At 41.2% G+C, this 20,280-nt stretch overlaps 1 protein-coding gene across 1 annotated transcript in view; it reads right to left on the bottom strand.

Annotated features, from left to right (window-relative positions):
* The window catches only part of KCNN2 (potassium calcium-activated channel subfamily N member 2), a 71,446-nt gene extending 51,935 nt beyond the window's left edge, over window positions 1-19,511 (bottom strand). The window contains exons 1-2 of the mRNA XM_069001630.1: window positions 18,318-19,511; window positions 18,042-18,137 (exon numbers count right to left, since the gene is read on the bottom strand). Coding sequence (XP_068857731.1) covers window positions 18,042-18,137; window positions 18,318-19,511 — 1,290 coding nt within the window. The remainder of the gene's footprint in view (window positions 1-18,041; window positions 18,138-18,317) is intronic.
* Window positions 19,512-20,280: the final 769 nt, after the last annotated feature.

Genomic DNA, 20,280 nt, shown 5'->3' with positions numbered 1-20,280 from the left:
AGGGTTGCCCTGCAAAGTACCCACTGCAGGACACAGCTGAGTTCACCAGTGAAGCAGGTGGTGCTTCTGCGAAAGCATAGTTAAGAAAGGGCAAAGCATGGCCCAGGCAGTGAGGAGTGGAAGAAAAAAATGTGGAAAATAACACTGGAAATTCTAAGGTCAGAGAAGAGGAAGAGGAAGGAGGTGCTCCAGCCACTGGAACAGAGATGAACCCATGGAGAGGAAGGACTATGATAAAGGAGGCAATTCCCTGAAGCCTGGGAGGCGACCACTCCAGAGCAAGCTGGATATTTCCTAAGAAAACTCTCAGCTGCAGAAAGCTCACACCACAGCAGATTCTCCTTAGAATAGCTAATGCCCACGGAAGTTCCATGCTGGAGCAGATTCCTCCTGAAGGGCTGCAGACCATGGAGAGGATCCACACAGCAGCACAGAAAAAGTGTGAGGAGAAAGGAGCGGCAGGGCGGAACTGTTGTGGACAGACTGCCATTCCCATGCTCCTGCACCACTCAGAGAGAAGATAGAGGAGTTGGGAACGAAGTTGTTGAGCCTCAGGACAGGGGGGTAGGGCAGAATATTTCTTGCCATCCTATTCTACTTTTAAATGTCAATAAATTAAATTAATTTTCCCCAAATTGTGCCTGTTTTCCCAGTAACTGGTAAGGGATCTCCCCATCTTTATTTCAACTCACAAGCCTTTTCATGTTATTTTCTCTCCTGCTGCTGAAGAGGGAGAGCAAAAGCATGGCTGGGTGGGGGTCTGAGAGCTGGCCAAGGTCAAACCACCACATTTACATAGTTCTTATCTCCACTGCAATATTATTGAAGACAAAGTCATACACTGTTGAATTAAGCTAATGAAACACTCAGTGATTCAATGTATGCACCATGAGCACATACAGTTTCTTTTACCTGTGGTCAATCTGCAAACTACAGATACTAGATATGTGAATTGATACGAGAAGGCCAATTTATGTCTATCTGTCTGTCTTACCAAAACAGTGCAGGTTTGCACTTAGCAAAAGCACTATTTGGTTTGAAGGGCCAAACTTTTAAAGTACTGGAAAGCTCTGGTGCATTTGATTCTTATGATTAACCTGCAAATGCTGTCAGTCAGACCACAGAAGTGTTACATCAGTTATTAAGAAATCCAGGTATACAGAACACCCATAATGCAGAGTAATAGTAACCAGCATGACTGAAAAAAATACAGATAATATCAGATCTCTCAAATGCTGTGTGGGTTTACAAAGAAATGAACTAAATTTACAACAGATTTAAATATTTCAATTTTAAGATACATATCAAATATGTGTCAAAGTGGCAGTGCTACAAAGTTTCAAAATCGGCTGAAAAAAGCAATGGTCTTTTCTCCTCCCTTTTTACATATACTCTTCATAGATTTCAAAAAGAATTCTATATGCAGAAAGGAAATTCAAGAAAAATTATACCTTCAGAACTGATTCAATTTAAAAGATGAGAATATAAGAATGTTGAGTTAAAAACAGGCACTAAAATTTGATCTTACCATTTTCATAGCAGATAATGCTATTTTATGACAGACTTTTTTAAAAACATTGAGACGTCATTATGGAGCACATACTTGATAACACAGTCACCTGTCAGCTGAAGAAATCCTAAAATGCTGCATAGAGAGAAATTTCTCTCAGTGGAATGGGTTATGCTTATAGACACAGACGATCCTTATCAACCTCCCCTGACCTCAACTGTGACAATTTCTTCTAAGAAAACTAATATTTTAAAGTGATAGTATCTTAAGCTGTCATATAATGAGATTTAGGAGATAAAAACATGAAAGGCAGAAAACATCAGAAGTCACAAAGGACCACAGATCCAGTACAAACATTTCTATTTCATAACAATATTAACATTTCAAAATCACACTTATGAGGATGACTTCGTTACAATTCTTATCTACGTTCAAACCATGATGGACATCAAACACTCCAGAACGTGAACAGGCCTCAACCACACGCTGTGAATAACAATTAAGTTTGGACATAAAAAATGACACAGAAATTAGTACAGGATTTCACATACATTTTATATACTTGCAATTATGCAATCTACTGAATGCAAGCTTCATTTCTAATTTGGAAGATACAGAGGTATTTGTGCATGCCTGTGTGCTTGGCTATGTACACTTCATCAAGTGAGGAACACAAATGGAGAAGAGAAAGGACAACTGAACAGCACAATTCAAAGGGCATGTATGCACACTCTTAGCTGATTTTAGTCAATCTGGCTACAATAAGCATGCATTAATTTCAAGATACTACTCCTCAACTGAATGGGAATGATGCTAGCAATAAAAGAGAATGTAATAAGAGAGTCATCAAACCTTTGTGTAGATTTGAGTACTGCACTTCACAGAGAAGGACAAACTTCAGTCAAGGTCACAGATGTTATGCCTATTCATCGTTTTTTTGTAATTTTTTGTAATTATTCCATGTTAAAATCTAATGCAAGTACTTCATCAGTGTACTGCAAGGTTCTTCAAATAGAGAACTCTCATATAACTTCACTACATCTCCACTTCATGTGAAGTTATTTTCACCTGGAATCATGTAATATACTTCTAGCATGTTGTATGTGAATGTAAGACACAGAATCAATCTTTAACTTCAAATAAACTTGATATTTGTAATGCCAAACATTAAAAACATAAAAATAAATATGACAGATATTTATATAGATAGGTATGTGTACACCTACATAACACTTATGTGTTACACAGTGTTACATTCATGTAACAACAGATGAAAAAACAGAAAGGCATTCTAGATTGCTGCGACAAATTGGATCAGAGACTCCCTGAAGGAGAGAAACAAAAGGAGAGAAGTTAATTTGCTAAATGTTGGTGAGTTCAAAGAACAAGGAAATTAGTCATGTTATAAAAAGGCCTTTACAGGCAAAAGAACAAATCTGTGAACTGTATCACTACCCTGATGTAACACTGTGGGGATACATTAATACAGGAGTAAAAATGAAGCAATAAACAGTGATAAAGTGGCATCAGCTGTAGTGCTAGAAGCATTCCTTGGAGAAAATAAATCAACTTACAAGCAAATTGTTGCAATTGTTTAATTTAAGAATCCAAATTAAAAACGGTTGAATACTGGAGTCACTTAAATCTTATAAAAGAACTGATAGGGCTATGATTTAAAGTAGCAAAATATAGTCTCTGGGATTGATGACTTACCAGAATGTTTGACCTTATGTTTTTCTATGGTGTGTAGTATGCAAAGTATCAATTACACAACCAAAAAAAAAAGAAAAACATTATGGTAAATGAAGAAGATACTGGTTTTGCCTCACTACTCCAAAAAGCCAAGTTACTGTCACACAGCACCTCATTAAGTAAAAATGATTTAAAACCATTTTCAAGTCATGATGGGAGATTGCTATCTTAAGCCTTTAGCACAGGTGTCTCTAACTAGGAGATGGAAATGACTTTCTTACATCATTGGAAGGCATGTAATCAAATAGTCTGTAAGTTACCCAAAGGCATGTTGACCTTGGAGAGCCTACAGGAGTTCCTGGAAGCTGCTGTACTCCTCACCCTAAGTACAACGCCCCAGATCAGAGATGTTAGTGGGTTTAATACACATGAAGTCATGAGGCATCAGACTCCTTCTGCACATACGAAGCACAGAAGGTAAATACTACGTTTTTTTCACAAAATGACATGAGGGATTGGCTATCCTATCTTTGCCAGAATGTTTCCCACATCCAGAATTAAAAGCATACTTTCTAGTAGGTCACTAGAAATGGATCCACAAGGTCTTGCGGGTATAGCTATCTGCCAAATGAGACATGCTTAGTTCATTCAAATAAGGAAGCCAGACTGCTTTATTACTTACACATGTACACATGCATACTTATTACCCTCCCAACTATAAACATCCCAATTTAAACAGAAGATTTTAAAAGTCTGGTACTTAGTTCCAGCACAAAAATTATTATTTGCATAGTACATTTAAATTTGACATCTCTGTGAAAAATTAGTTTTTTATAATGATTAATATTTTGCTATAAATAAATCATATATGTAAAGCAAACTTCATGTTAATGTGTCCTGGTAGCTAAACAGGCCCAAAATACTTCTCTCAAATACTGCATTTAAATGTCATCATCTCAGGAAGGGATGCATAAAAGAGGCTCAGAGCATTTATAGACTTTGTGAATTGTATTTTCAGAAGTGCAGTACCAAAAACCTCACATTAAAATAATCTGAACAGTACATCTTGGTTACTCTGACAGGTCACATGTAACCACAGCCATTTCAAAATACAGATGTGTGTTAAACAATGCTCTTGCCAGGTTCGTCTGTGTCTTTTTTTAATATCTATCCCTCAGATCATTATAAAAAATACAGAGGTTTTTTAGAAACAAAGGAATTTAAAATCAAATTAATAACATAGGGTTAAATCCTGTATGAGCCCACAAAGTTAAATTCCACCTACCCATATTTCCCTTCTGGTTTAATCCACAAGCTGACACTATTCTTTTTAGCTTTCTCTCTCTAAAGATATTCAGAAACATTCCTCAATATTTTTAAATGGTACTGGACAGATTTTCAGCTGTACTCTTCATCCCAAACTATGAATCAGCTTAACACCCCCTCCTCCCCCCACAACAACCTACAATGCCAAAAGATCATTATAGCACTAGTAATTGCTGGGATGTACATAATTTCTTTTCATATAGGTCTCTCCATATCCACGTATGAGCTCCAGGCACCCAAAGAAGGTGAGGCACTCCTGAATTTCTGTGCAGGTAATAATATTAAGAATCAAAATCCAAGCACTACGGAGAAAAAAAAATAGAAAAGACATTCCAAGATATCAGGATTTCTTTCCCAATGCTACAGAGAAGAAGAACCCCCTGAACAAAAGCATAATTATGGATTGAACTAAGAAGTACCAAAAGCTCATAAATATATAAAAAATAATTAGATAATGAGCTTCCTATTACTAATAGACTGCAAGCAAAATTAATATAAACTCATTTTTGTTTTCACTTTTATTATTAAAAAAAATATTTCACAAGAAAATTTCCTAGTGTAACTCAGTTTGGAGTCCTGCTTGAAAAATCACAGCTGAGCTTCCTCAGATCTGTAATCAACAGAGAGATATTGAGTTACACAAATTTTTATGAACCTTTGAACAAATCAGAGCTCCATAAATAAAAGTCCACCACACAGGGTGACTATATTAATTTGAGATATGCAGCAGAATAACCACTATGTGACTCAACTGAATTGACCAAAACAGAAATTTCTACTAGTCAATGTCTATGAAAGGTATTTCTTCATTTTAACAATATTCTTAATTTAACAGCTATTTCACTATACCAAAACTTCAGATCCTACCCCCCTGGCTGCTTAAAGCAGTAAGAAAAAGCTCCTTAAGCTCATGTAGAAGGCTTCCACCCAGCATCAGAAGTTTCCAAAAGCTCTTGTGCCTGGCTTTGAGAATCAATAATGTCCTCCAGGCAGATACAGAAGCAGCATGATTTAACAAAGCTCTGAACATCACTCAAGTGCAAGAAGAATAACCCCAAGTACCAGCACAGGCTGGGGGATGACCTACTGGAAAGCAGCTGTGTGGAGGTGGGCCTGGGAGTCTTGCTGGATGACAAGTGGACCGTGAGCTGGCAGTGCCCCTGTGGCCAAGAGGGCCAGTGGGATCCTGGGCTGCATTGGGAAGAGTGTGGCCAGCAGGTCGTCAGGGATGTGATCCTGCCCCTCTGCTCGGCCCGAGGGAGGCCACATCTGGAGTGCTCTGTTCAGTTCAGTTCCTCAGTACAAGAGAGACAAGCAGCTACTGGAGAAGGTCCAGAGGAGGCCACAAAATGATGAGGAGTCAGGAGCATCTCTAAGGACTGAGGAAGGTTATTTGGATGTAGCCAGCCCTGAAGAAACCTACCAGCATGTAACCCAGCCACAACACATCTTGTCCTGAGTTCAGCTTCCACCAGCTGCCAACCTGCATGCCCTGTGCTTTAGCTGGCCTGCCCTGACACACTCTCCCTGCAAAAAGAGTGCACCAGAACATCAACTGTGCCAGCTTTATTACATCTAAAAGGGAAGGCTGCAAAGTAAATGGATTGCTTCGGTCTACTTTCACAAATATAAAAAAATGACCACATTGAACAAACAAGCATGCTAATAAAATAATCTCTAGCAACAAAAAAAAAAAATCTCTTCAAACATTTCTTCTGGTCTTTTAGGTCTGCTTCAACTACTACACTGAACTTGGTAGTACAAGGATTGAAACATTGGTATCAAAATAAGGGATGATTTTAGCTTTGCACTGGAGCAGCAGTTCCAAAACTTCATATATGAAGAACACAGCACATCTTCCTACAAAATAACTGTGCTATATTGCAGAACTAACTTTTAGAATGTATTTATCAAGAAGCATAGCAGTCTGTGCTATGTTTTTCTCCATTTCAAGTACCTCAGAAATAAAGTAATTCTAATTCTACATTCTTCCTGCAGATGCAAAAGTCGCTGGGAAGAAATCTACATTTCAATATATTTATGTTATTAATTTTAAATAATTATTTTACAATTATTAATTAAGGAATTGTTTTTATTCATTCAGTACTAAAAATAATTTGCTCTATGGATCACTGCACGAAGAAAACACCATCTCCCAAAACGACTGCCATCTGCCACTGTGAGAGAAGCCTCACTCTCTTCAGGGATGATCAGCTTCATTACTACTAGGAAAACTGGAACCAATTAAAAAAAAGGATATATTTCTGAAGAAATTGGCAATATATTTTCAGTGGAGACAGAAGTTAAAGGAAGAAACACTGAATCTGAGGCTAAATAAGATGAGCTATCTTATTCATTCTGCCAAAGGAGTACAACAGTGACTCTAAACTTAGGAACTTGTTTTTAGGAAATGATGGGTACCAACATGTCATATACACAAGAATCTGTCTTCTTAGCTCCTCCTCTAGCACTTACTTATTACATAAATACTTCAAGTATGTTAGAAAGTTTGAATGGTTTTTTTTAATGGATTAAATTTTTATTTAAATGAAAATGGGTGAGTACACATCAGCACCAAAGGAATCATGAAGTCCCTGTAAGTTTTTTTACTGTCTTAACCCAGAATTTCTGTTTAACCCAGAATTTCATTCAAGTGTATGTTAAAATCAACTCCAAATATAGAAATATAAAATCCAAGTATTGTCCTAAAGCATGACTCCTAAAATAAGTGAAGTACATTGTGCAGAAGGAAAAGCAGAATGGAGTTAGAAGTACTTGTATATTTAAAAATCCTAATAAACATAGTCATGCACTAATTCCAAGTGTTTAGAGGCATTTGGTTCTATTCAAATGTCTCTGTAACTCATCCTGGCAAGTAAAATTTTGAGGGGGCATCAATAAAGAAGGTATGTCCTTAGTACCTTTTACTCAAGAAGGTCTAAAGCGGGCTTCTGGCTAAACCATATAGCCGATGAAGTCTTCAAACTGCTTCAAAGATCAACTTAAAATATCTTTAAGTAGCGCAGTTATCAACATCAGGTTAAATAAACATAGGCATGATTTTTTTTACAGGTACCTGTATTTCTTAATAGGTAAAATACCATTTTACTTGATCAATACTAATTATGAGTGCACCTGCTTCCTCAGGAAAAAAAAAATAATCTTAGCGTACGTCTTAGTACACGAAGTTCTTTTTGCTGCCCAATAATTTTTTGAATGTTACAGCTTCATCAAATCTGTCTGCTCTACAGCAGATCTCAGGTAGAAGATGCTCTGTCCTCAAAGCAACTGCTGTTTTTTTAATATCTCTGGAAACCAAATACATGAAACATGTTCGCATTGACTGCAGTCAACCCCCTTATTGTCCACAATTTAAACATAAAATCGCTGTTAAAAGTGTTTCAGAAAGCTTTCTTTTCACAACCATTATGCTCAATGGGACATACCACAGCAGCAAAAATTCTGATGTCCAGCAGTTAACATAGGATGTTACCAGCCACAACATACATACAAAAGGCACAGGTGAAATGCAAGAATTAATAATTTTGGATGAGCTGACGTCTCTGATTGCAGGCTGCATATAGAAAAAAAACCCTGTCCCCTCTTTTCCTTCCAAGTGCCAAATGGTGGGAGAGAAGAATGGCCTGTCTGCTGACAGCCACACTGTTAAGTTTCTCATCTGACTCCACTGCACCCCATTCTGTTGCTGGGAGGTAGACAAACGTCTGTTCATATACGGCTGCACATAAAGAGGACCAAACACCTTCCTATCTGACAACCAAATCTGAAAATCAGACTGGCCAAGGGTAGTCTTATCTCAATACCTACTTTAAACATTTTGCTATTAAACTGTCTTAAAACTATACTGAAACTGAACTGGCAATACATCAGGTCTAGCACTTGTCTATCCTAACACATTGAGTTTTAATTATTCTAAACTACCATACTGCAAAAATTGCAACAGAATGCAAATTATTCACTTTTACCATGAAGTCTAATCCTAAATAAGGGCAAAAGAATGACGTGGTCTTAGTGTGAAGCCACTTTACTCATGACACAATTCAGATAAAGATCATGTTCTGTAGCAGCTGCCATAGGGTACCTTTTCAGTTATACTTGAATTTGGACTGATGAGAATTACTGCTATATCAGCCAACTCCTTATGTAGAGCCCAAGAAAAACTCATGGGTAGTATACTACCAAGGAATTTACAAAAAAGGAACCCACTATAATCTGGCTATAGTAACTGCATGGTCAAAACTGAATTTTATTGCTACTGCAGAGAAATGGCCAAGGGGAAGTGGGTTAAGAGAACCCTTGCTTATTCATAAATCAGTTTCCGTTCAAGAGCTTTCAAGTCTTCCTGAGAAAATATTTTAATGATAACAAAGGTGTTGAGGATCAAATCGTTAACACATAATAAGGATGCTCTAAACTGAATTGCTCTAAAGATCCCACTAATTTAGATACTCACAAATACAGATCCTCTTCTGAAGTCAAAACACTGCTCAATTGCACAACTGGTGTAGAAATGCTAACTAATACTGTATCAGAAATGCAGTGAGAAAAATTTTGATGAAAACATCTTTAAACTTAAATGTTGTCAGTGAATGCTCAGGATCATTATTTCTAGTAATTTTTGCTATTTGTTTAGGTAGGAGGTAATTTATTTTGTATGTCAAGCCACACCTGGACATTCAGCCTTCCTGCAGGTACCAGACGGAATTCAGATTTCTTATGTATGTGGATTTTATGGATGCTATGGTGCAGACTGAATCAAAGTTACTGTGCCATTTTTATTTTTAATTAAAGACATGCCTTGTTCTCTGGTTGCAACAGATCATATTCTTAAAAGTGTAACAACTGTCACAAAACAAGAAATACCGATCACCGACCAGAATGAATCTTTGTTTTGTTAAGTGACTGAAGATGAAGCATTGCTTCCTAATGGATTACTCTAGAGAAAGAGGTCAGTTACAGGGCAGGTGCGAACGACTGGGTATATCTGTAGTAATGCTACAGAACTTGCAGAGCTATGAAAGATGGAATAAACTATTTTAATAGCAATAAAATGCTTCATAAAGAATAGTATCTCATTAGAACATACTGTGGACCTGCATTCACACTGCATTCATTTCACAGTGCAGTTTTTGGGACATCTGCTAAAGTAGGCATATAATTCTTGAAAATTATAGGCATAGATGGATGGCAATTACAGTGTCTTATTTACATGACAAATGACTGATCTGAGCATAAGACCACAAGATAGGCAAGCCTGAGCTTCACATCTTGCTACGAAGCCATCCCCAGATTACGTCCACAGCACTTGAACTCTTAGTCTCAATGTTTCCTTTTGTAAAAACATCCTTTAAGTGACAGAAAAAATGTGAGGACTTGTCGAGGTAATTGCCTTTTACAATAAAATACTTTTATACAATGCAAACACTTGTTATAAAAGCTTTTCCTTCTTTTCAGGCTATCTTACACCTACTCATTGAACCACAGAACTGATGCATAACTGTTTATGGAAGACACACAGTTACACTCTGAAATACTACAAGGAACATTATTTTTTGCAAAATACGGATAAGAAAGCTCAGGAAGCTCTTTATCCACAGGTGAAAATAAAATCTGTGGATATGAGCCCACATATATTTACTTCTCAATTATTTTTAGTTTCAAATATACCCTTTTACAAACAGGGGTTTTGCAAGATGAATTATACTTAAGAGCTACACCTATACAGCCTCTTAACTCTCTATTTTTTGACCCTTATGGCTCCTGCAGCTTTCAGTAACTTTGTGATTGTATTCCATTAGAATTCCATAAACAGTTCTGTTGGTCAGTCATATAACACAGAACCAGCTCTCCCCTATACATCAAGATAACCGTATAGGATTAGTATGCATGGAAGTTTAGAAGCCGCTACTTCATCACAAGATTTTGTTTTAATTTGTTTCTGTAGAGGAAAAAAAACCAAACCCAGAGCACATTACTCCTGAAAAGACTAAGAGCAGGACTTTAAAATATAAAGTTATTTGAGGCTTACCCTTTTGCTTTACTTTATATGGAACACACAGGAGCATTTCCATCTGTCACAAAAAGGTTTAAAATTTCCTTAAAAGGAATTTAATTCCAAAAGATCGGTCTGTCTCCAACAAAATTAAAGAGATAAGGAATCACCTTAGAAGATGCAAACATTGCTTGTCAGAACTCATTCCTCTCACTCCTTCATGAAATATATAATATTCACACCCATTTAAAAAATGTCAGTAAAACCTATGCTTATTAAGGACGGTTTTCACACAGATGAAGGGGACAATTGCAGGGACTGTTCAAGAAGGAAGAAGTAAATGAATCAGTAACTAACAAATGTGTGATACTCTGCAATATTTATGCACGATATTAACTGAACACTTTTGTTTGCAAAAGCTTGGGTTCAGACATGCTAGCTTAAAGTATAAAACGTTCCATGTTTGACTGCTGCCTTTACAAAACAATTATTTCTTAGCTGTAAAGCATGTTCTCATGACTGTCTCTTCTGATCTTTTGACAGACACATGAAGAAATTTCTTAATGTGTCTTTCATTAAAGTAATGGTACAAGGTCAATTTACACAACTGAATCTAGAATACATCATGATATTTCTCTACGAAGAATAATCACACTAAGGCATCTATATTTGTGAGTACCTAAAGTAATTGAATCTTCAGAGCACTTCAGTTTAGAGCACTCATTATGTGTTAAGAATTTGATCCTCAAATATTTCACTGTGTATTTCTCATATCACATCTATTGAACAGAAGTTTTTCCATTCACATTTTTCAATGTAACGTATTTTGTTATTAAATTTTAAAAAAGCATGAAAAGAATTAAATTCTATTTGTGTCATCATGATATGCAACTTTTCTCATTTCAGTAGAACAGAGCTGTGAAAACTTCCTCACAAAATTCCTGAATACTTTATAGTTTATTCTCAGCTCATAAAAGAAATCTTTTACAGTGACCGATATTCCCAGCTTACCTGAAGGCTAATTACAAGACCAATTACAGCCTCTTCTCTTAGTGGTAATCTTAAAAGGAGCTTCACAGGCTCAAAGCAATATTTTATCCTTCAGTAAGGCAAGGTGACAACTTTCATCATCAAGGGTGAAAACAGCAGATTGAAAGAGAACATTTTAATTCTCCAAAGTCCTAAACAGCAGCCATTCTTGTTCTGATCTTCTCTCAAAACAGATGTCAAATACATCTCAAATCAAACTCAAAGCCCAAGATACTACATTTAGTAGATCACATACAAACCAGAACCAAAACCAAAAAAGCACTAACGTACACTTGTCAGTGTCGGCACACTTTCACTTAGTCAGGCAAAAAAGAGCTACAGTCAAGTACCTGATAGAATTTCCTAACCTGAAGTCCCACAGTTGAAAGATCTGACATGTACAAGAGTTTCACATTAAGATGGGCATGCAGAATGCATGTATCTGTTCATTTCAGCTAAGATACACGATTTATACAAATCCAGAATCTGATCTCTGGTTACAAATGCACTCTATGCTCTCTCTCCTCCAACAGGGGAAATGACGTACCTTCTCTCACCTCATAATGCATTGCTATATCTTGATAAACTTCTAACAGCCTCATTAAAAAATGCTCAGAACACCACCAGATATAAATAGATAATCCTAGGTATGGCTGGACCAATCACTCAGTGTACTGACCACGAGGTACCACCTCCTCCTAGGATCTAATGAAGCCTGTTGGAAATAGAGGCATAATGTATGATTAAGTTTATTGCCCCTTCCAAGGCTGACCACCATTAAAGGATTTTGGAGCCTGCCTTCCATGCCATATGCATTGCAGTGCTGCATTTCAGAGACACTGGGCACCCACAGTGTTTCCTACATCAACAGGATCTGCACATGTAAACTATCAAAAATGTACTGAACAGAACTGAAACCAAGTATTTTCATGAAAATACTCTGAAGTGTTAACTTGACAGATATGATGTTAATTTGTCAAATACAGCGTCCTTGGATTCCTGTGTGATTTTCTGCTGTTCATTACAGATGTGAAATGTGTATTAAACTTAATTGGTAGAGGGGAATTTTTGAATCTGCACATGAAATTACTGTATCTTTGGTCAACTGCCACACAATGATTTTTTTTGTTGCCTGACTCAAAATCTATTAGAATAAGTAGAAAAAAAAAAAAAAAGACTGATTCTCAAGAGACTTCAGATCAGGCTAAGTAACACTCTAAGTTTATTTCTTGATTTGTACCAGTTTTTCATCGGACTTGCTCTCTGTGCTCTTAAGTCTAATTCATTCATTTCTTCAGCAGAAGATTTACAGGCTGTGTGAACAATCCCTGATGCATCAATACGCCTAAGCAAAGACAAGCCAGACTCCACACAAAGTCAAAAGGTTGCCACTAAGACAAGGAAATGCACATGTACCACTCCAGTGAAGGCAAAATGATAACATGGACACAAACAGATAAATAACAGATAAATAAAAAATAAGTAAGTTAGACTGTAGAATAAGCATTACTTCTTATAACAAGAAACCATAAGGAGGCTTAACTGTTCACAAGTGCAAATTTTTTACCACAAAACTTTCCACTGATGGCAGTAACATAATGAAACTCCCATAAACTGTGTTTATTACCATCATGCATTATGGGATGTATTTGCACAATAAACAGGTATTATGTATTTACTACCATTATTTTCTGTTACCTGATACTGCTTGTTCCATTTTTTCAAGTTTTCAGGCACAGGGAAAAGAAGATTCTTGATTCTTCAGCAAGACATTTGGGCTCTCAGCTGTGGTAACTTCATAGAAAGCTAATGAAGACTGAAAATATTTCACTCTAAATCTATCAGTAGTATGTTATTTTCCCATCACTTCAGAACCATCTAGGGACTGACAGTGGTTTTTCCCTGTAGCCCTGGGAGGCTCTTCTGTGAAAGCAATGGCTTAATCTTAACCTCAGAGTTTGCAAGCCTTTCCATGGGTGTTCTATCAAAGTATGACCTAGCAATACATTCTAAAAGTGATTAGAAACCTCAGCTGATGCACACACATATACACACAAAAGATCTCTATTTGCTTTAACAAATACCAACACCTTTCATGTTTCTGCATGAGTGACAGCATCTCTCTCAGGGAGGCTCAGATGCTGTCCGGGACAGCACAGGTTAGCAATACTCAGGTTACTATTATTCAGGACAGGCAGTATGTTTACTTACAGAAGGGATATACTAAGCAGTCCAGCATTAAACAAGTGTTCTAGTGGATATATTCTTCCACTGACCACCATCTCCCTGGAAATACTGGGCTATAGCTATTAAAGATCTCCGACTGGCAGTCTCACAGAATTTTGATTTCAAACCTTTTGCTCTTAGTAATACAAGCAAGTGCTAGTAGAAGTTCAGATGTGCATAGTTAGAAAGCATTTCTATCTCCAATAGTACTAGAGATAGGCAGAGAGGTCAATTTTTAAATAAAAGTAGAAAAACTGCAGGTTTGCAATATAAATTGCCACCCTAAACTTTCTTAAATTCTGTTTTATTTATGGATCAAATTCCACTAGAGAAATGTGGAATGGAACAGTAAGTTCTAAGGAATACAATTTTAATTATGTTACATGCTTCCTCTGCTTTAATTATGTAAAATAGTATTAAGTAACAAACTGTTTATGCATGAAGTGGATAATTAATATCTCAAAAATTATTATGGTAATTGGATAATGCTGTCTTTTTAGCTCTTCCCTCCTTCACCTCTTCAAACTCTCAACTGGAGTAACAGTCAGAGAAAATACCTGTTCTAGTCTGGGATAATGATGAATTACGTTTTTCCCATTGATCTTTCAAACACAAAGCACTTGTTCTGAAGAACTGAATCAACAAAAATACAGGCCTGGAGAGAGAGCAATGCATATTTCATTATCTCCCAAGTGTAATGTTTTTAATAGAATTATAGGCATGACAAAAGTGGAACAAAAAGTGAACACACATTTTGGGTTTATCACTATTCTCAACTCCAACTCTGTTACTGTTGTCCAGCACGATTTTTTTCTAGAAAGGGGAAGGATGTGAAGCAAACTTGCTCACAATTTTTATCCTCTTTTCTAGAAATGATAATGTAATCTATGAATTAACAGTTGAACCCAACTGTTTTCAACTGACTTTCAATGTATTCTTAACACTAACTCACATTTATTAAAATTCATAAGAGCTCACATTTTCATTCCTAGAGTTATACGGAAAAACTAACACAGTGCCATCACTGAAAACTTATTTGTTGAAAATATTTAAACATTTCCAGTGTCTCACAAGACTACTCAGCATCCCTACAGTTAGCCTTGTCTAGTTACTGCAGTTACCACCCATCTGGAGACTTTGGTCTGCCAGATGCAGAGCTCTGTGCAAGTTCCTGGGAAGTCCCAGACAAAGCTGTGCAGGTAGCAGGCTTCCACGGCGAGGCTGACACCGCGCCCGGCGGGATGCGCCCGGCGGGATGCGCCCGGCGGGATGCGCCGCCCGGGCCAGGCGCTCCGCGCGGAGCTGTCTGCGGTGCTGAACAGGCGGCCGCTACACCGCCCCAGCCGCACCCGAGGTGCTCCAGCTCCCCACCGCACATCCACCACGGTCAGACCCCGGGGAAAGACGAAAGGAAAACTCAGTCGTCTTACGTTGCTTCTTACGTATCACTTCTCGGCTTGGGAAGAATCATGGCAAACCTTTATAAACTTCCCTTCCAACTGCCTTAAAAAAAGCAGCAAGCCTGGGGCAGGCAAACTCTAGAGACTGGTTTAACTGACTGTTTTCAAAACAAAACATACAAGCAGTATCATTTCAATAGGAAGACTAAAGCCACCTGCTATGCTGCTAGGCACTGACCCATGGACATCCTTGCAGCACGGTTGTTTGATCTTCCTACCAATAAATCAAGGTCAAAGACTAATGAAAAGAACAAAAAAGATAACTGCCACTTGCCAGCATTTTAGGTCACCAGGAGTTTCTCCGTATTCATCCTACAATCAGTAATAATTACTAGACTGTCAGTTCCTTATTTCCCAGCATTTTTTTGCCTCATGCTTTGTAGAAAAATCTGCTTATGCTTTGGCTGGTTTTCTCCCACCAGACTATGAAAGACACCACAGCCACAAGCTGAATACAGCCACCTTCTGCTCTATGGAACAAATTCCCCTCTCTCAATGACTTCCTGCTTATTTACACTATAACAAATACTTCAGAAAGGAATGTTCCAATGGGATCAGGAGGACTGACATACAGCTGGTGTAAAAAGTCTTCCAGGACACAACCAAGCATCTGTGGGCTCTGTTCTACAGACCTTATTCACTCCTCTGCACAGAGCAGAACATTTGCTTGAATTAAAGACATGTCTGCCTTCAGAAAACAGTCAGCTTTAAAGGTTATTTTAAAAACATTACATTATCAGGGTTACACAGTATTTTCTTTTGCCTGGAGAACACTATGTACACCACTAAGCCAAAGGATTTTAAAGGTACTTTTTTTTTCAGATGTCTAGTGCAACATAAATTTTATGATCGTAGAATTGATATAGCCTTTGCCCGGCATTCTCATCATCCTAGTTTTTAAAAGTCAAGTGTGTGGAGAAAAACATCCTATGCTGAAATTCAAAAGTAAGCCAATATCTAAAGCTACGGAGGGTACTTCGCCCTTTCCTTCTAACAAACTCCTTGAAACGCAGAACTTTTCATTTTTGATGTGAATGACAGAACCCCTTGAAGCTGCATCTCCTCCAGGCACTGTCATGACTACTGCAGTTTCTGGTGTCTCTCATTCTAAAACATGGGGTAGTGCTGTTTTATTTTACAGGCAGGTATACTTGTGTTCTGCACTGTCAGGCAGCACTGAAAACTCCATTAACCGTGATTAAGTCATATGATTGCATGACTCCTTAAAAGTAGTTGCAAATATGAGGAAGTTCTTTAAAACAATCGGTTAAAAAAACAACCAAAATGGAATGACAATTTCTTAATTTTTTTTTTCCTCACCCATCTGATTCCCAGGACAATGAAAATTTCTAACTCTTTACCTGAAAAAACCCAACAAACATTCGGATCTTGGAGTAACTATTTAGTATAAGCTGAGGGACCTGCACAGACCTACAATTATTTATCTTTCATAAAATTTTCCATTTAAAGTTTCTGGAAAATTCATAGAATATTTTAAACATTTAGAGAGGGCTTGTTTTCAGCTTTGCTTTTCATGCCTGAAAAAACATTTGTGGGAAGATACACCAGAGAAGTCTCCCACGCTGCAGGAGTGCTACTTATTTATTTTTATACTGATAAAGAAACCTGTTCATCAGTACTCCCATAGCTTATAAATTTGCTCTCTCTCCAGAACACTTGTTTACTCAATACAATATCATTAAACGGCTTCCAATATCTTTGACATTAATGCAGAGAAACTGGGTTCTGAGCCAGGAAAAGAAGTTTTGCATGTGCAAAGACTGTACAACAGGATTCAATTTGCCACAAAGTCTTCAGCAACACAGTACTTCTCTAACACTACCTTAAGTAGGAGACTATGTACCATTTCATGTTGAAACTACAGCTTTCATTTGCACAGAAGCAGTATACTATACAATTCTTATTTATTTATTTATTTATTTATTTAACTGACTGGCACCAGTGGAAAAGTCTTCATTGCCCTTGAAATCTGACATTTCAGTCTTCAGCTCAAGCAGTCTCTAATCTGAAAAAGCAAAAGCACTATATCTATGAGTAAGGTATTTTTCCCTTCAAAACTTCAGCTGAGCTGAAATGATACATTTTAATTTCTTATTCCAAAAAATTACAACTGAAATTAGGACCTAAGTCACTTGGACAGAACCTGTGACAGTATCTATGAGATTTATTCTATAGTTTTGACCATTATGTTCCTCATACCTTTAGCTCTATCCTTCCTGACACTTTTCTCGGGTCACATTCCTAGATGCTGTGCAGCATTAAATAAAAAAGTCAAGCATGAATCTTCCCCCCACTCCTAAGCACTCTCCTAGAGTATACTCCTATCTGAGACAGCACGGTGAAGATTACATACCTTGCACAGTGAACCCTGCCGTCAAGGGAAAACGCATAGCATGAAATTTAGTCATTGGGAAATAAAAGACTATTGCTGTACAGCTGTTACAGGAGATGACAGGCACATCACCTAGAAAGCATGTTATAACCTCAGGGCTAAGCAATCCTATAGCATAACTGCAGGCGACAGTCCCTAGCAGGCAGAATTCCCCAGCAGGCAGAGGTTCCTGGCTCCTCTCTGCCCGTTGTATGGTGCCCGTCTCCAGGGCTGAGGTCCATTCACCAACTTCGGCAGGCTTGCAGAGACCACGTTTGCTTTTTGAAGCAGCAGGACGCGCCCAGTACTTACCACCACTGCTCCCCTGGACAAACCGCCTCGCACCCCTACCTAAGCCAGCAATCCTCCCTGACCCACTGAAGGAAACGTTACCTGGATTTCTCTTGCATGGTACACGATGATGAGCCCGAGCAGGATAATCGTGGAGAGGCTAATAAGGCATTTCAGAGCGAGGGAATACAGAGACTCCTGCAAGAAAAAGACAGCACCATTCCTCAGAGACCCATGCGGGGGGCTGGTCCTCCCCACCGCCACCCCGGCCCGAGCAGGCGGCCGGCGGCACCGCGCCACCGGACAGTGGGGACACCGCGGGACGGGGACAGGGCGGGGGCCGCGGGCGGCGGGACCGGCTGCCGCCCGAGCTGGTACCTTGGTGTAGGCGCCCCAGGAGAGTTCCGTCTCGATGACCATGACGACGATGCCGAACATGCCGAAGATGAGCGCGTAGTCGCTGAGGCGCTTGCGCTTCTCGAAGAGAGCCCGGCGGTGTCCCAACTTGTAGCCGATGTTCTGGTTCTTCTTCTTGCTGGACTTGCCCCCGCCGTTGTTGCTGCTGCCCGTGGCGGGGCCGGGTCCGGAGGAGCTGTAGAGCGCCAGGTTGTTGGAGTTGTTGTGTTCGGGCTTGGAGACCACGATCTCCGGGGCGGTGGGGCTGCCGGCGGCGGGGGCAGAGCCGGCAGCGGCGGCGGGGCTGGCGAGCGGCGCCTGGAGCGGCTGCGACTCGGAGTCCAGGTCGTGCAGGTTCCTGCGGGACGAGCTCAGGTTGCTGAGCGGCCGCATGACGCCGCCGTTGTACCTGCAGCTGCTCATGGCTATTTCAGTGAAGGGGTTGCTCTCCCGGCGCTGCTGCTGCTGGTGATGGTGGTGGTGATGATGATGGTGATGATGATGGTGAGTGCTGCTGCTGCTGACACTGCTGCTGGGGCTGGCTGCCTGCTGCTGCTGCAGGCTATGGCACTGGTGGTACTGGGAATATTGGTGAGGCTGTCTGGACGCGCCAGCATGGCTGGACGGGGTGAACTCGCTGACGTTCAGCTGGCTGCCGTGCCGGGAGGAGGCGGCGGAAGACAGCGGCGAGGAGTGCGTCCGAAAGGCGCCCGAAAGCGGCGAGGAGGCGCGGAGCAGCAGGGGCAGGTTATCCCCCGCGGCTGCCGCAGCAGCCCCGTAGTAGGCGCAGTTGTTGCACTGGAGGCACGGGCTCTGCTGCTGCTGGAGGAGGCTCTGCTTGTCCTGGCCGTGCTGCTGGCAGTGCGGCGGCGCCGGCGGGCGCTGCTGCTGCTGCTGCTGCTGCTGCTGCTGTTGTTGCTGCTGCTGCTGCTGTTGTTGTTGTTGTTGCTGCTGCTGCTGCTGCTGCTGCTCGGGGCCGAAGCCCGCCGGGAAGTGGCGCGGCGGGTCCATGCCGGGGCCGTTAAAGCCGCAGGGGGACCGGGCGGTGGTGCACCCTGCGCAATGCGTGACGGTCGGCAGGGGAGCGTCCTGCTGCCGCCACGACGGGCCCATCGCGGCTCCCGTAGAATCCAGCCGCCGCGTGCGATTGGTCGGGCGCACCAAAACAACGGGCATCACGTCACCTGCCGGGGCGGACCGGCCGCGCCGTCAGCGGGGGGGGCGCGGGGCCGCCGCCCGCGGGGATCCCGCCCCCCGCCCCCCGCAGGTGAGGGCTGCCCTCGCCCCCCGCCCGCCCCGCCCGCGCCGCGGAAACCCGGGGCTTCCCGGGGGCGGGGAGCGCGCTCGCTCCCGGGATCGCCCCCGCCTGTCGGCGAAGGGGCTCCGCCGCGGCTCTCCCCGGCGGCTCTCCCCGGCTCCCCACTCACATCTGCGCCGTCTCCGGAACATGGGCGCCGCTCCGGAGCTGTCCAGCAGCGCCGCCGCCTCCGCCCTGCAAAACACAGCGTCGGGCTCGCTCCCCTCCCGCCGCCCCGGGCCGCAGGGAGCTGGAAGGGGCCGCGGCGGGGAGCGGGGAGCGGGGAGCCCTCCCCGGCACATGCCGGGCCTGTCACGAAGGACGGGTGGGGGCACGCACGGCTTCTGCCGGCTGCTTCTTCTTCCCTCGGACGGAGGAGGGAGAGGCGCAGCCGGGGTGTGAGGCCGGCGGCTGCCGGCGGTGGTTCGGGGCTGGAGAGGCGCTCCGCCGGGTCGGCAGGAGCTGTGCCGTGAAACGGGACCGGTGTCACTGAGTAGTTCCTCTCCGGCTCCGGTTCCCTGTCGTGCACTGCCGGCACAGTCCTGAAGCCGGTTGTCTGCTACCATTTTGCCTTTTCCCTTTTCTTTGCCTCCCAAGCCCCCACTGAGTAATCAACTCTGGCAGCTCCATTAGGCAGAGCAATGTCTG

Source organism: Aphelocoma coerulescens (genome assembly GCF_041296385.1).
Source record: "Aphelocoma coerulescens isolate FSJ_1873_10779 chromosome Z unlocalized genomic scaffold, UR_Acoe_1.0 ChrZ, whole genome shotgun sequence".
NCBI classification, from domain to species: Eukaryota; Metazoa; Chordata; class Aves; order Passeriformes; family Corvidae; genus Aphelocoma; species Aphelocoma coerulescens.
Note: the sequence above shows the minus strand (reverse complement) of the source record. Positions and strands in the feature narration are given on the sequence as shown.